The 17,263-nt window shown below is 32.0% G+C and overlaps 1 protein-coding gene across 1 annotated transcript in view; it reads right to left on the bottom strand.

Moving 5' to 3' along the window:
- Positions 1-15,142, bottom strand: part of FSCN1 (Fascin) — a 36,986-nt gene extending 21,844 nt beyond the window's left edge. The window contains exons 1-4 of the mRNA XM_051216932.1: positions 14,510-15,142; positions 6,954-7,124; positions 2,921-3,183; positions 225-388 (exon numbers count right to left, since the gene is read on the bottom strand). Of these exons, the coding sequence (XP_051065568.1) occupies positions 225-388; positions 2,921-3,176 (420 nt within the window). The 5' untranslated portion in view covers positions 3,177-3,183; positions 6,954-7,124; positions 14,510-15,142. The remainder of the gene's footprint in view (positions 1-224; positions 389-2,920; positions 3,184-6,953; positions 7,125-14,509) is intronic.
- Positions 15,143-17,263: the final 2,121 nt, after the last annotated feature.

Genomic DNA, 17,263 nt, shown 5'->3' with positions numbered 1-17,263 from the left:
TTCAATAATCAAGTACAGATAAATTTAATAGACTTTGAGGAACACTTGTATGAAAGCTCGAGACATCATGAACTGTATTTGGTTCAATCAAATTAAGTAGGAAAACCCATTGACATAGTAGTTAAAGGATAAATGTTTAAACCGTTCAGCCAAACCTTTCACATCTCCAATTTCTTCAACTGAGGTTCACACAGTAAGTTTTAAAATGTTATACATAATCTCACTTGAGGATGTGTTGCTAAACGAAATGACCACCAGACAGGAGATTTGGAAAAACATGAAACTTGAGTATCGGTACCAGTGAGATAGAAACCATATGCATCTGATTTAAAAGCCCATTCACCTGTACCATCTGGTGCAAATTCTAAACGGAAACGTTCTTCGCAATCTAGGCAGACAAAATACGTTGCAATATAAATGTGAAGAGAAATATTACAGTGGAAATAGATACTAATAGAACCAAGATACAAACTAAAGCATAACTTTGAAGATCAAATTTGTATCTATAATAATAATAAATTAATATTATTACCTAACTTATCCACTTGGATTTGAACCACACACTAATTCTGAAGGTTGGTGATACCAAACGGTTACTTGAACCAATTTAAGTTAACCAGGGTTCGAATCAGTGATTTAGTGGCTGAAAGTTGAAAACTTTGTCCACTGAACCACTGTTCCACTATATCTAACCTTACTCAACAGGCATATTTTAGCTGTTAACCATGACCGAAAACATGCTAACACTATTGTCAGTACAAAGAGTTTACAGAAGAAAAAAAAACAATGAATGATAATTTCAGTTGAAATAAACAATGAGTACCAGTAAGACTCATTGAAAACCAAATTAAGTATATATTTTGTTTAGATATGATCAGTTTGTGAAACCATGAACGTATGTGCTAAATTCTACGTAGAAAATTATGATTTTCCTGAAGCGCACACATCAGTATTCCAAATCTATTCAACAAATAGAATGAAAAAAACTGCCATGATGGTGAATATTTATCGCTAAAGATGAAGATTATCAGGGTGTTTTGTTCTCCAAGCTAGAAATACTAGAAATAAATCCATGAACAAACAAGCTCCCATAATAAGTTGTAATCATGAATATTGTGATAATTAATATTAAATGAGATGAAATAGACTACGTTACGTCAGTCAATCACTATTAATAATAATAATAATAATAATAATAATAATAATAATAATAATAATAATAATAATAGTTAGTTCAGTGACAACATAATATAATCCCCTTGATCGATAAATATTTGGTGGCAATTAGGAACTAGAATGTATCATTATTTTTTAATTCGGGGACGAAATCAGTTGAAACACCTGACACCGTAACACTATAATCCATATTATTATCAATTTAATACATACTAATGAATCTTAAATCCCTTGAACTAAGAAACTTATTAAATCTAACGTAGATTGACAGTTGAAACCAAAATAGTTAAAAATGAATCTAATCAGGGCGATTTTTTAAAGAAAATAATAAACAGCATGATATTATGTTAGCTCAGTACAATGAATAACAAGCCCGAAAATAGCAAGAACACCTATATGGAAAAAGTCGATCACAAACAGAATAATTACTTAACCAAACTATCTGATTTGATTTAACTATTCAGACAAACTTAAATAAACAATCATCTCATTTATTTATCAAGTTTTCTTTTAAATAATAAATTTCGGACTATTGGATTGAAAAGTAAGTTATGATAATAAATGTCTACATTTCAATAGTTGAAATAATGAGTCAATTGAAACTAGACCACCATGGAAAACCTGGAAGCACTGGACGGCTGTTTCGTCCTAGTGTGGAACTCCTCCGTAGTGCGCATCCATGATCCCGCCCTACGCGAGATTCGAACCCAGGAATCCCATACTACGATGAAACGGTCGTCCAGTGCTTCCAGGTTTTCCATAGTGGTCTAGCTTTAATTGACTCACAATTTCAACAATTGAAACTACTAAAATCTCCACAAAACCGCTTCTGGAAATGTCTATATCACTCCAATATGTCAGCTTGACTATCTTGGGACCAGAAGATGATACATTCATCCATACGAGGTGTGTGATGAAGTATTTATCGTTAAAGAATTTCAGATCAGTACATAATGTTTGCATTTCCTCACTTACAATGATAGATCAACCAATACTTCTTTAAGATATACACTGAATTCTGAAATATTTGAAATCCATAATTATTTAATTCAGAATTAATTTTCACCACCTTCTCACCAATCAGAGTACAGCCAACTCAAAATGTGTGAATTGAAAAGACAACATTACAATATAGAATAAGTTGTGACTTATTTAATTACCTGAATGAAGTTTAATAATTAAGAAGCTAATATGATAATTGAAGAGGCTAATCATTCCAACAGATTGTAACGATTATGGGCACATGATAACGAGTAGAATAGCCGTCCAATTTCTGTAGGCTCTCAGTCGACTAACACCAATTTTTAACATAAATCTGACTTTAAATTTATTAACCAGTGACCAGTGGCAATTAACATAACAGGAAGAAAGTGAATCACAACAAAGTAGAAAACGGTAGAAGACATTTAGAAAACAAATATTTCGGCATCATTTTCATAGGTGGTGAACCACTGGAGATCAGAAATCATCAAAAAAGCTATTTCGTCCTAATTCGGGACCTATCAGAAGCGTAAATCCATGGGTCGATACATGGATCCAAGATCTACAGATCCCCTGACTGAGCGTGTTAATGTTAAACGATCAACATTTCCAATTTAGGTCAATTTTTTTGGAACAGAGCAACGAAATAAATAAATAAATAAATATAGATTTCAGGTAGTAGCAATTCGTAGGTAACATTCCGTTGCATACAATGTATATGGATGAATTAGGGTAAGAAATAGAGGAAAAATAACTAGAATACCTGATTTTAAAGATGTACTTATTTTTCCATCCTTATTAACTGATAAAAATCGACCCAATGAATTTTGTAAAAACAAAGTATCAGCATTCTTCCGATCCGTAATTAAAGACCAAACTTGACGTCGTCGTAATGCTGTTCCAGAAATATTAATTTCATTGTTAAATACTTCAGCTGTAAGAAATCGTCCAGATGGAATATGAAGAATTCCTATCTTAAGACATTCATTAAAATCTTCATAAATTTCGTTGTTACTCATTTATCAACTGTAAACAAAATGTAATTTAATTTGATATAAAAAAGAGCTTAATTTCGAATGACACAAACAATCAACAAACGAATTTAAAAAATACTTTTATAAATAGATTCAATAAAATTATATTTTCGGCAATTGATTTGGAAAATCCCGGCTCAGTGGTCTAATGGTTAAGTGCTCGCGCGCGAAACCAGTAGGTCCTGGGTTCGAATCTCGCGGGGTGCGGGGTCGTGAATGCGCACTTCTGAGGAGTCCCATACAAGGACGAATCGGCCGTCCAGTGCTTCCAGGTTTTCCATGGTGGTCTAGATTCAATTGACTCATGATTTCAACCAATGAAATTTCTAAAAATCTCCACAAAACCCATTCTGATAAAATCCCGATAAGTTTACTTTACTGGATAGTCTTATGAAATATCAGTCTTCCAAAATATATCCAATCTGATAGTGAGAGTGGTTATGTGAACAGATATGTTATAAAATTTCTATGTAAGTTCGAATTCAGTTCGTTTTATGAGCGCGTGATTTTCAACAATCATTTTGAAGTTTAGTATGTTTAGTTCCGTTAGGAATGTGGAACCCTCAAGAACTAAGTTTTTGGAGAAATCAATTTTTAGAAAACAAATCTTGAATAGCTGATAAAATTCTGTCATTATTAATTATCATTAATCGATACATAGTTTGAATAAAGTGGAATTTAATTCTTCTGGAACTTTTTCCAACACACGCTTACAAGACTTCTTTTATTTCCAATCATGTTGGAAACTATCGTTAAAGTTTTGTGCATTAATCGTCCAGTTTATCCAGTTAGCATAGATATCTTTTAATATTAGAAGAATCTCTGAATGAGAAATACGGGACCCAAACTCAATGCATAATAAATTGAATATGAATAGAGAGGTAGTAGCTTTAACTTGTATAAAAAGAATAATTCCAATTCAAGTAAAATAATCTCTACTTCAATAATAAGTTTCACTAATTTTCAATGTCTAACAGATCATTTAGCTGGTAGTTTCCAGTAATATTATCTATTCTCAAGAGTGAATTTCTTACATCCAACTCACCAGTGAACATCAGAACCAAGTTATTCAAACAAACATACAGATATAGAATCGTTCAAGGATATATTGCTCGTTCCAACTAAAGTCATGAAAAGTGAGTACTTAAAAACGTAAATATTTTTCATAATCGGACTTGCGTTTTTTTAGCGATGACATTAACATGGTTCATTCTGAACGGTAATATGGACCATACGTTTTAATGATGGGACAACTGATGGTTATCCGGCTATTGACAAAATGTTTTCCTATGTATTTAGAAGGCAATGTATGTTAGCCTCTCATAACCAAAGTAGGAACTAGTAAAAATTCTCGTCAACATAAGCAGCCACACCACATTGGTATAGCGAAATGAAATTGGTATTATCAGCGATAATAAAAAAGATAAGGTATAGACAATATGATTCAAGGAGAAAGAATGAATTCGTGGAATTAGAAGTATAAAACAATTTCGAAAAAATAGTTGTGCAGACTCCAACCAGGTGTTCTCCACCTGCCAACATGGATCAGTACAACAGTTAATAATTTCATGAACTGATCTTACATTTTCATTTAGTTGCTCGTTTTTTTAACCTGTTCCAGCGTATATTAGGCATTGAGATACGTAGTGGTTGAGCATTAGTAATACATATTGCAGCCATCTCAGTCAGTGAAGACTCACAATCGAATCAACCGACTTGTTATCTCTGCCTAGTACCCTACATCTAAGTTCATTCTTGATCACTCCGTAGTCACAACATACCCAAGGAAAATCTCATAAACAACTTATGATCTGGCAAAATATGTACCGGCCTAAGCTGCCATATCAAACATCAGTACAGTGAAACAAAACAGAAAAGATAAATATCAAAGGAGTCTCAATAACTAGTTTAATCGATAATGAAAAGTAGATAAACACATGGATGCAGGGTAATATGAATTCATTATATTTCGTGGTTTCTTATCAGCTGCTTACAACCAAATATGTATTAAAATTTTACATTGAGGTAAGATAGTGTGAAACAATCGAAATAAGTGCATGTAAATAATTGGAATGACAAAGGTTATCAATAATAACCATATATATGCAAGAACAGGTCGGAGGTCACTTGGTGTTAAGATAAAAAAAACATGAGGGATGAGTGATGTAATAATTGAGTGAGGTTCAAAGACATATAAGATAAATTGTGTGATAATTTTAGAGGTAATAAAGGTTTGCAAAAGATTCCTGGAATTGAAAAACTGGTAAGATGGGTTGCGTAATAATTAAACAAGACTTGATGAGTTCACATAATTTGGTGAGTGAAAATGTATTAGTGAAGGGGGGTGGTTTAAATGTAATAGAAGAGAAATATAACAAACTAAACATTAACAAAATAAAACTAATGATCAAGATTGAATTACTAGGGTAATAATAGGTTTATTACTCTCTTTTTGAATACATAGATTGCGATAATAATAAACCGATTATTACCCCCAATGGACACAAGACAATCCTAGCTACCACTGAAATATTTGACTAAAAATCCTGAATTATGGTTAGCAAGATCATATTTGAACAGAATTTACCCCAGACACAGTCTTGTACGATTTTACCCTAAGTATGATCAATTTACAGCTATTTAAATGATTGGTAATTCTGCTTTTATGAATCCAGACACTATATATGTTTGTAAATAGTGGTTAAGTGACGCGTATATTTTGGTCAAATTATTCCAAGTTGAAAAGAAACAACTAATTAATGCACTAACAGATTGATAGGGATGAATGACACAGAGACTATTTTACCCAAAGAAAGTACTGAACGTAACGAATGACAAATGGTACTGGTATCATTAATCTATTTTTAACTGTTTATAGTGAAGGGCAGTTTTTAAGAAGTGTGAAAATTTTCAGAGATGTCAGAAGTTACAAAAACATCTTAAAAAGACCAGAGTAGCAAACTCATTTACATACTTGCATTAGGACAAAAAATATACTGTGTAAATAGGAAATATTACCTAACTACACACCGTAGCATTTAAAAAATGTAATCTGTGGGGAAAAAAGCAGTGGGCGCTTAGGAAAAAACAAATTATAATTTTCTATGACCAAATAGTATAAGTAATAAGTGACTTGTTCAAAATCACTTAGTATTTGGTGGCAAACTAAAAATCCAATGTCTAAAGTACAGGAAAGCAGCAATGAATTACAAGTTGTAAACATCACTGACATACCATAGAGAATAACATGCTATGTGAGGTAGGTATCTAGGATTTATAGAGATAAAATCCACTGGTTGTTAGTTAGGACGGCCAATTAGTTTATAATTGCTTTTTACACAACCGGTTTATTAACTGACTATATACTTATGAAATCAGTTTAACATTAGTATAACTACGAACGAATACCTAGCAGGGAATATATGCAAACGTATAAACACTGATCGGAACTGTACGCAACTATATTACATGTATATACATCTTGAATCAAGTTTATATTTAATGGTTTGGTCGAATCAACTAGAGACCATCTAACAATTTGTACTTTCCAGTCAACCATTTCTCATCGCATTGTATAATAAAGCGGTTGTAGTAACAATCTTATATTTTCAATCATACGGGAAAATATATAATTTGTTCTGACAAAACTATCTTTATTGATTTCAAGTCATTTTTTTATTGTTAAAATAACACTCCAAGTCAATGAGACTTCATTTCAAGAATCTAACAAAGGCAAACTTATTAACAAGTTGAATAACTTACGTATATTCGTTGGCAATTATAATATTCCAAAGAAGACTAACCAAGTAGGGAAATAGTCCAAACAACAGTTAAACGACTTGACGGATACTTTGATGTCAAAACGCTGTCTATTAATAATATATCGATTAAAATAACTGACTTGCCATTGGTTTAACATTTCAATAGGTCAGTCTGGTTAGCGTATAAAGGCAAAAATAAAATAAAATTGATCAACCAATCAGTATGGCGATAAGGGAGAGAAAATTTATTGTTCGGTATAAAAATGCTTTTGATATGGGTGACTCACATTTTCTGTTGCTCACGTGCTTAATGTCTACCATAACAAAGGAGTTGTACCATGGTTACAATATTTATGTTAGTTAAGTGGTCACTCCACTTTTATGCGATGCCTTGAGGGACTGACTTTAGGTTGGTCAACCCTTCACTATTTACTTACACTATATGCAAACTAATTCACTGTAGGATAACCATTCAAGTATCATCTTTTCTATGATTTTCACCTCTATATAGAAGCCTTAGTTTCCTGAGGTCATTTTTATAACAAGTCGATTATAAACCTTTATTTTCCATTTGATTCAATTTTACTGAATGATAATTTGACCAAGCTTACTCTCAATATGTATTTATGCGATACTTCTGTAAAGGTTAATTAAATTTCCACAGTGATAACGTATTTCTTAAACATTCATTTTGTCTTTCTCTTGTGCTTTAGTAGTGTTAATACTAATAGTTCGACAATCTCCACAAACCATTTACATCACCAATAGTAATCATATGTACATTGGTGACTAATTTAAATATGTTGGGGATTAGATGACGTTAGGAAATAATTGTGCAGTACCACGTATCGAATGAAGTGAGAAATATAAACAATTGATTGCCAACTCACTGGTTTAGAGGTTACGCGCTCTCTACAAAATATGAAGGTCCTGAGTTCAATCATGTGTAGGGTCGTGAATGCTCACTGCTGATGAGTCCCATACCAGAGCGAAACCGATGTCCCATGCTTCTTGGTTTTCAGTAGTGGTGTAACTGTGGTCAATCAGTGAAGAAAACTAATAAAATACACTTCTCAAGTGAACGAATACATGAAAAATTCTTTTTTGAACAACTTGAAATTCGTTAACATAACTAAATAGTTTGTGATAAGTCTTGGAAATTGAACGCTACATCCGTTTCCTAAGCTATTTTCTGTGACCCCCAAGCTAGAACTATACAGCGACCTGAACAACGAGAGAGAAGACGCAAGTATGCCAGAAGTACTATACTCCAAGGTCCACTTTAACAGAGAAAATATAGGATTTTTAAAATATTTTTAAATGTCCTTAGGTTGCACGAAGATTCTGGAATGCTACTGAACATAGTAGCAGTATAGCAATCAGAACCTCTACATGTGACGTTTCACTTCCTTGATATTTTTGGCTAAAAATCCACGTGAACGCTGGTTGGATGAAACGCTTCTTAGTGTTTCCTGATCCTTGCTTGTCTTTTGCAAGAAATTTCCTGGATCACTCCAACAGTTTATACAGAGCTGAAAGGTAATTCTGATCAAGGTTTATAGTACAAAGTATTAACCATTAACTAATATAGTAGAATCACTGGTATTTTGTTGCTAAAAATATTACAGAGGAGATAACACGTGAAGCTCTTACCATGAGAATTATTCCACGTGTTAGAAACAAGAATAAGTTTTTTAACAAATAAATAATACCCAGCAGGATACATGTATCATTAAAATAGGTAGTAATTTGAATGCTGATGTGGAATGTTAGTGAATTCAATTTTCCTATTATCTTATATTTTATTCCATCTCTTCACTTTCATGATTCTAGTTGGTTAATCAATTAAATTGAATGTTTATACACTAATTACGATGGCTTTCAGATGTGCATTAATTATTAATAAGAGAATGACAAAAGGAGTGTAAGATTACTTATTTTCTAAAAATTGACTCAAATTTTAGCCATATCATCTAATCAGGCGATGTATAATGTTATGAGTGAAATACTCGTGTCTTAGTCTTATTATTTGCATCCTTGATCATGTTTTTAAGTTTGATTTGTCTGTCCAAAGATTTATTGAAAACCTTCAACTTCCTTCTTTCAAGTTTTGTATCGTAGATCCTGTCTATACTTTTTAGTCTGGTTCTAGGTTGTGTCTGAATTAAATATTCGTGTTTTATTCTGATATACTGTCAACTGCATTTGGTGTATCCGCTCACTAACCCTAAGAAGATCAACAACATTGAAGGGGATAATTTATGTTTGGAATTAGATTGAATTAATAGAATCATACAACTAAAGTTGTCAACATGAATTAACCTTTTCTTTAAAGTATATTTAGAGTACAGTGACATGATGCACATTTGTGTGCAGATTCAGTGAGTGTGTAAAAGTTCATTTCTCGTTAAATCTCCATTTTAATGTGATTCTATCACTGTTGAATTTCGAGAAATCATGATCAATCAGTCTACAAGCATTAAAAACAGAATGTCATAACTTTGTACATCTTACGAACAATATACTTTATATTATTGTAAAAATAACTTTTGGAGTTATCCATCGAATTTTGTTCAACTTCAAGACTTCTCTTATTGATATGCAAAATAAGACAAGACAGATTTGAGAATACCTCAGGAGTCCATTGTATATGAGAATCAAATATGAAGTGCTATTGTTATGAGTGAGTAAATAATTTATCTAGCTAAGGTTACCATCTACATACCATTGTCTTAATCAGCATGTTCACCTTTAAACACAAATGATTAGTAATCATTAGAATCAGGTCTCTTAGAAACCTATTTATCTCCTTCTTATACGTAGTTGAGTTTGTTAGGTACGTCAATTAGATAACCTATAATATTTTCATATATATGAAGCTATAGCAATCAGCATAAATATATCTTTTTACGTCAGTGATAGGTTGGTACATTCTTTTTTACCCGTCTTTTATCTTGTCAAATAATCCCTGAAAAATCGCGCTTAAATTCCTCATTTTTCATCCTTATAGAAAAAAGCATAAAACTGTGGATCTATCAAAACATACGAAACAATTGGCATCAGCTAATCTAGAATTAGTCTTTTTTAAAGCGATCTTAACATGTAGACAAAGATGGCCTGACATCATACACTTATCCAGTGAAACTATCTATTAAAATACAAAACTAACTAATAAGGATCAACTATACTTCAACAACAGATTCAGATAAATGAGCTAGTTACTCACAGCATAGGTATTCCTTAAAGATACCGAAGCTGTTAAATCCACAGGGAATGAATATTAACTGGATAGAATAAATTTATATATGTGTGGTGGTTAGTCGTAGTCTGGAACAAACCCTGGATCTAAGATTTAAATAATTACAATAATTGGTCAATAAATAGTGACCAATATAATGTTCAACTAGCGATAAAATAAACTTAAGTTTAGGTTTTCCTTAGTGATCATTCAGTATGAACACTTACGAATATACTACCATGGTCACTACGTTTACTTATGTTGCATTCTCTCTGAAGGATATGATCGAATGTTGTGATTTCAACAAGTGGGTATCAGAGAAGCATTTTCATCAGTACATCCAAATCATTATCTATAGATGTCCTATACCAAATGTATCGTTAAAGATCCCATAAAGTAATCAGTTGGGACTTCCAGTATAATCTGATTCCTATGTTCTTGTTTGACGCCATCGATAACAATACGAATAAGCTACAAGATGACGTAATCAACTAATAACTATTCAAAACGAGTAGCAGTAGCAACTAACTATTTTTCTTCTATTGGCAGTTTTGGATGTTTTAAATAATCCTAGTTCTAAATAACGTAACTAAGTATAGTTCTGATGATGTCGACTCTACACAAGTGGGATAGTTGCACACTATGTTTGTACATTTTCTAATCTGTCAAACAAGTTTAAGTGATTAATATGAGTAATTTACGACTAATCATTCCGGTTAAATATAAGTAGTAATGACCGACTAGAAACCTGTACTTTAATCTTATCAGGGTACCAGCAAATATTTTTATTCTAACTGTAATTAAAATTTCACATTCACTGACATCACTCCACTCTTTCTAACCAACACACACACACACACACCAATTTTTATGTTATTCATATCTAAATATATCTTTAACCTAACATGATCACAAATATTTGTTTACCATACACCGAATTATCATCATATCAGTAAATAATATAATCATATGAAGTGTAATTAACACCATTCTGAGTCACCATGTCTGATAAATTTTCTATTGAGGTCACTGAATGAAAACACTTGTATTTTATGTGTGTTGTAATCTGAATATGTAGGCACTAGATACAAAGTTATTTAAGAATAAACAGTGAATTCAACCCATGTAGTATAATAATGATAATAATAATAATAATAATTCAAATAAGCCTCTGAATTATTCAGAAGAATGAAATTTCAATTACGTTTTATGTTAGAAATGACGTGTGAAATTTATTTATTGAATGCAAATTTCCCAACTGTATTATCCAATCAACTTACTAACTAGTTGAATAATATATTACTGTTGTGTATTAAAAATTTAATCAGAAGAAGAACAACCAACCATATCTGTAACCGATAGGAACGATTTAAATATTAGTTGTATGAGTAGTCGAACTGTTTAAGTGAGATTCTGATATACACGGTTTCAGTAATTATGCCCAACTTAGTATGTGAATGAGAAGATTAGGCATAATAAGGAAGTTATAATCGGTAAACTGAATAGAAATACACAACTCATTGGTATATACATATATATCTCTTCCTCAGATATGTAAGTTAAGAAAGAAACCAGATTTCATATAATAAAAAATATGACAATAATTCTAACGTTTTTAATTATGTCAGTCCATTCAGTTTGTTGACTTACCAAAGTTATCTCTGATGTACTGAAAGTGTTTTTGATCGAGTACTGTTTCCCATAAATTTATGAATGATGCTATGCTTGCATGACATTATCCAGTAATTACCACCTATTGTAAAGTATGACTAATCAGTTTTACAAATGATAGTTTCTACAGAAATGATGTACCTCACTGACAAGGTTAAAGACAAATTAGTGGTATAATATAAAATGTCAACGATATTATTAATCATATCATTCCACTACTTAATGTCAAATGATAATTCCCGTTAGTCACTACAAGGGTATATCTATGTAACGGATGGGATTGAATTTCAGAAGACATATATGACTTTCAAGTGTATCAATAAGACAGGATTATCAAATCTAGCTTTAAAAGTATTTTAATGGAAAAAATGCTAGTAGGATGAATAGATCATTAATAATAATAATAATGATAATAATAATAATAATAATAATAATAATAATAATAATAATAAAATCAGAATGGGTTTTGTGGAGAGTTTTAGAAATTTCACTGGTTGAGATCATGAGTCAATTGAAACTAGACCACCATGGAAAACCTGGAAGCACTGGACGGCCGATTCGTCCTTGTATGGGACTCCTCAGCAGTGCGCATCCACGATCTCGCCCCCATGAGATTCGAACCCAGGACCTATCAGTCTCGGTTAGACATTGACACCTTTGGATGCCGGCTCAGTGGTCTAGTTGATTAAGCACCTGGCGCGAGACTGATAGGTCCTGGGTTCGAATCTCGTGGGGGCGGGATCGTGGATGCGCACTGCTGAGGAGTTCCATACTGGGACGAATCGACCGTCCAGTGCTTCCAGGTTTTCCATGGTGGTCTAGCTTCAATTGACTCATGATTTCAACTAGTGAAATAATAATAATATAATAATGATAATAATAGTAATAGTAACAATAATAATAATAATATTATTATTATTATTATGATGTAAGAAACCTGTGCATAGTGTAGAATCATTACAACTTCAGACGGCAAGTTGATCGATAATATATTCAGTAATTCAATTTTCCAAGTGTTATAACAGATACTAAGATATCTGATGTTACATAGGAAAGGAAAGTATACTTGATCTAATCAAGACAAATTACAAATATGTTACATGTATACCATTACTATGAATGGATGAAAATGTACCTTAATTTGATAGTTACGATTTCCTACTAACTATTTTAATATATTTCTGATGTAGGTGATGATGTACTTTAACCATCAAGAGTTATTAAGCTATCATTTGTAGAAGTCAAGATGTACACTGAATTCAGTAGACTTAAATCTTATTTAAAAAGAAACAAAATTTAATAGGTTAACAATTGCCAGATATTTTATGTTAAATTTCTTTGACTAATTGTGTTACTTCGAGGAGTTTTCAATGAGTTTATAATAGTAAAGAAAAATGAAACTACCACTGTGTGAAACATTTGTAAAGCGAGAAGTGAAATCTATTACGATCATTTTCCCATCATTTACACTGATATTTCTAATCGAGTCGATAAAGTCAAATGAATGGATAAATAAATACGAATATACAACATAAGTAAATGATTTTGTCGAAAAGAAAAATTTCCTCACTGAATTCTCTTTATTTTTATCCAGTGCATATCATTAATCACGAAATGGGCCAAAGATCTAAACGATCACAACTACACGGTTAAGGCGGCTGTTAAGGAACGTATGTAGACCATAAAACTTTAGAATCTTATCAATCCATATTAAGTCAAACACGAAAATGTTACCAGTTGGAATCACTATATCGGACGATAAGGTACACAATCCGTAGTTACTTTGCTACATAACGCTATGGTGTATCTTCGTTTATATTAATAAAAATTAGCAAGCAATTATTCATTTTCAATTAAAATAATGTCAAAATATTAAGCAAGGTAACACATGGTAAAGCAAATTATTTTTAGATGTCTTAATTTAGGTTATCTTGTAAATAGTAGACTTATCTGCATAAGCATTACTAATAGACGATAAGATAGATGATAAACAAACATATGTTACAGAATCAGGTTAAGGAAGGAGGAGGTCATCTTCATCAATTGAATTTGATCAACATTAAATCACCAGATAAACATAACATTTGTCACTACCCAGTGATCAGTCAATGGTAAACATGTCAATCTAGTCCCAAAAAGCTCAGACTGTGATATTGAGCGACGCTGATTTGAATCACACAGGAAATGTTAATACATACAACATTGCAATTACTCTTTTCTGACAAGTATAAACTATCATGAAAACTAGGTGCAGAGTTTTCTCTTAACCATCTATAATTGTCTATCTTATCACAATCTAAAAAATAAGGGAAAGTCGAGAACAGTTATTTCAAATATTTACTTTACAAACCAATCCTTAACACATACAAATTCTAGATTATCGAAGCAAGTCTGATTCACCAAAGACATCTGCATCTAGGATGCATTATTGGTAATCAATTTATGATTTTAAACTGAATGATGAGTAAAATAGATAAATCAAGAGGTAAACAACAATATCTCGTTATATATAGCCAAAAAGCGACGTTTTATGCCAACTAATATGGTAATGTTACTTCTGTATTAAATTGTAATAGACCACATTTTGAATTAATTATGGTGAGTTCAATGTTGAAAATCAATAAATAATCACAACAACATAGCATCACCTTGTACCAGTTAATGGAACTCGACTCCATCTTACGCAGCTGAATCCAAAATGGTGAGTCTGTCTTTGAGGAGGAAGAGTTGATAGACTGATATAATCCAGATATATCACATTCCATGTTCATATTCTCTCTAAGGACCAAACATTGGGTGATGAACGAGAAACAAGGCACGTTATTGGATGAAATCCTCTGATGTACTTTGTAATGGTAGTATTTTATGTATCTAATGGACATATATATATAGGAAGCGCGTATATCAGTATTTGAATTAGACGACCATACAACTTTCGAGCAATGTGAAGTAATTCAGCGATAAATTACACAAAAAAGTTATTCTATCATTTTTATAGTGTAAGTCATACATGTGTAGTGTGGTGTCGAGTCGCGATTGACTATGATCACCACTACAGGAAGACTACGTGCCAGTCAACTGATAAGATCCCCCGTAGGCCAAATATCAGAAGGCAGTTAGTGGCTGTAGTCGAGATGTAGTTGTTGGCGATTTCATGGTATCAAAAGAATACCGAGATCGTGCCAGTTTACAAGTGCGGTTACTGAGCGTAACCGAATTCGCGCACGGTCACAATCAACGGAAGGAAGAAGGTCTTTAGTACAGTTAAACAAACAAGGACAGTAAAACAATCACTGGTACAATTGGTTATAATAGTAATTGTTTCCATTAAGCCAATCGCGTTCTCTTGATAAAAGTAGGTCACTAAAACATATGAAATATGTTAAATCATACTCATGTGATTGAATATTGATTTAAGAATAGAATGTCTTAGTTTCACTTTAGTATGCCAGTTTTCCAGAATATTTGCAAAGATAAATTTAGTCACTGTTTCGTCATGGTCTGGTGAAATATGGTTTAAAAAAATTAAATTTTTACAGGTATGATGCTTTCTATTTGCCTTCTTCCGTTCCGTTAACAATTTTTTCAGTCATAATGGATAGATATTTTGACCTTGAATACCAATTATGTCGCTGAGTCACTGTTATACAATAAAGTCTCGTTAATGTGAAGTTTAGACACTTTCGTGCTTATTCTTCTGAATGATTCAGTAACTTACCTTCTAAGCAAAAACACAACATACTTCCTATAAATCGAATTGTTTTCCACTAACATTAAGTAATGGTCTTTGTCCCTTGTTAGATATTATCTTCATCTATACTTTTTTAAAATTCGTTATTATCTCATTACTAACAATCGTTAATTCTAACTTTACATTTTTAAACTCTCATTTGTATGGTTAATTTGTGACCAAACAGAGCAAAAGCAACAAAGTTTCATAGTATCTTATCAACTTCAAACAGTCTAAAACTACAAGGATTATTATTAATTGTCTTAGACAAAGGTTTAACATACCATAGTGAAGTTGAGATGGATGTTCAAAAGGGAACCAAAAATCATGATAAGAAGAACAGAACACACGATATATATGAATAACGACATTTAAGTTTGATACGTTGCAAAGGAATAGTATTATGGAGTGGAGAGGGAACTAAATAGTTGTTTTATTACTCTGAACAAATTAAAACCAGAATTATCTTAATATATGAGGGTCAACAAAGTAATATAAGAAATATAGAATTGGATTAAAAAACAAAAAGGATAACAAAAGAGTTATTTATTTACAGTCATAGTTATCATTCAAAGAAAGGCTTGTCGGACTTCTCTTTTATACACATAGGCTATATGGGAGAAGTTTGATAACAGTTGCCTCTATTTATGATTACTCTAATTAGTTACTTGGATTTTATACATCAGTATTCTAGATGTATCTCATAATCACATGTAAGTTTAATTGACATCGGTAACTTGGTAATACCAACTATGATCATCTTATTTGTAACGCAAAGATTATGTAATGGAGGTCAATTTTAAATTTGTTGGTTCACCGTGCATAGACTACATGTTTAGTATAGATTCTAGTGATCAAACTGGAGAAGATAATAGTACAAATGACACTAAATGGGTTTTATTTATTTATTTATTTACTCAACCGGTATGATGACAGTTGAAAATGCTCTTACATTAACAAAAATTTAGTGTTAGGTGATTGGAAACGATCATCAGGAACCTTCTGGACTTAGGTTTCGTGCTAGTTAACACTTTTCGACAAGGCGTATCTTTAATATTCGTTTCCTTGAGGAAACTGATACTCCATGTGGAAGTTACAGTGGAATACAATTAAACGAATAAATGATTACATAATTCGTCTGATTCGATATGGGAAAAAGTGTAGTGAAGATTAAATTTGACAAAATAAACTTGTTTGGTAAAGTATGACAGATTTAGAACAAGAATTTTCAAAGTGTTTATATTTGTACATAATATTTAATAGTCAATGATAGAAATCATGAAATTAACACGATCAACGAACAGTAAGTGTTTATGAAGATCTCACTTGGAAATGATGTTATTTATCAGCTAATAAAATCTTGTCTAAAAATATATATATGTGAAACAAATTCCCTATATAACAGTATTTTCATTATTACATTTGATCAATAAGGGACTGTATATGAATATTTGTCAGAAAGTTAACGAATAACTTGATAGAAATTAAGCGCCAAACTGTTGAGTCGGCTTTTCGAGAACTGCAACGGAGCCTCCAGAGGCCCTAAAGGAGCCGAAGAGTCCTAGCCAATCAGAGCATGATGGAGTTTTCTAGAATGTCAACGTGGTTTGCTACTATTGGTCAGTAGCATAACATGTCTTTTAGAGGATTGGTCAAAATATGGTGTTGATTT

This window comes from Schistosoma haematobium, chromosome 6 (assembly GCF_000699445.3).
Source record: "Schistosoma haematobium chromosome 6, whole genome shotgun sequence".
NCBI classification, from domain to species: domain Eukaryota; kingdom Metazoa; phylum Platyhelminthes; class Trematoda; order Strigeidida; family Schistosomatidae; genus Schistosoma; species Schistosoma haematobium.
This window is presented reverse-complemented; position numbering and strand designations above follow the sequence as displayed.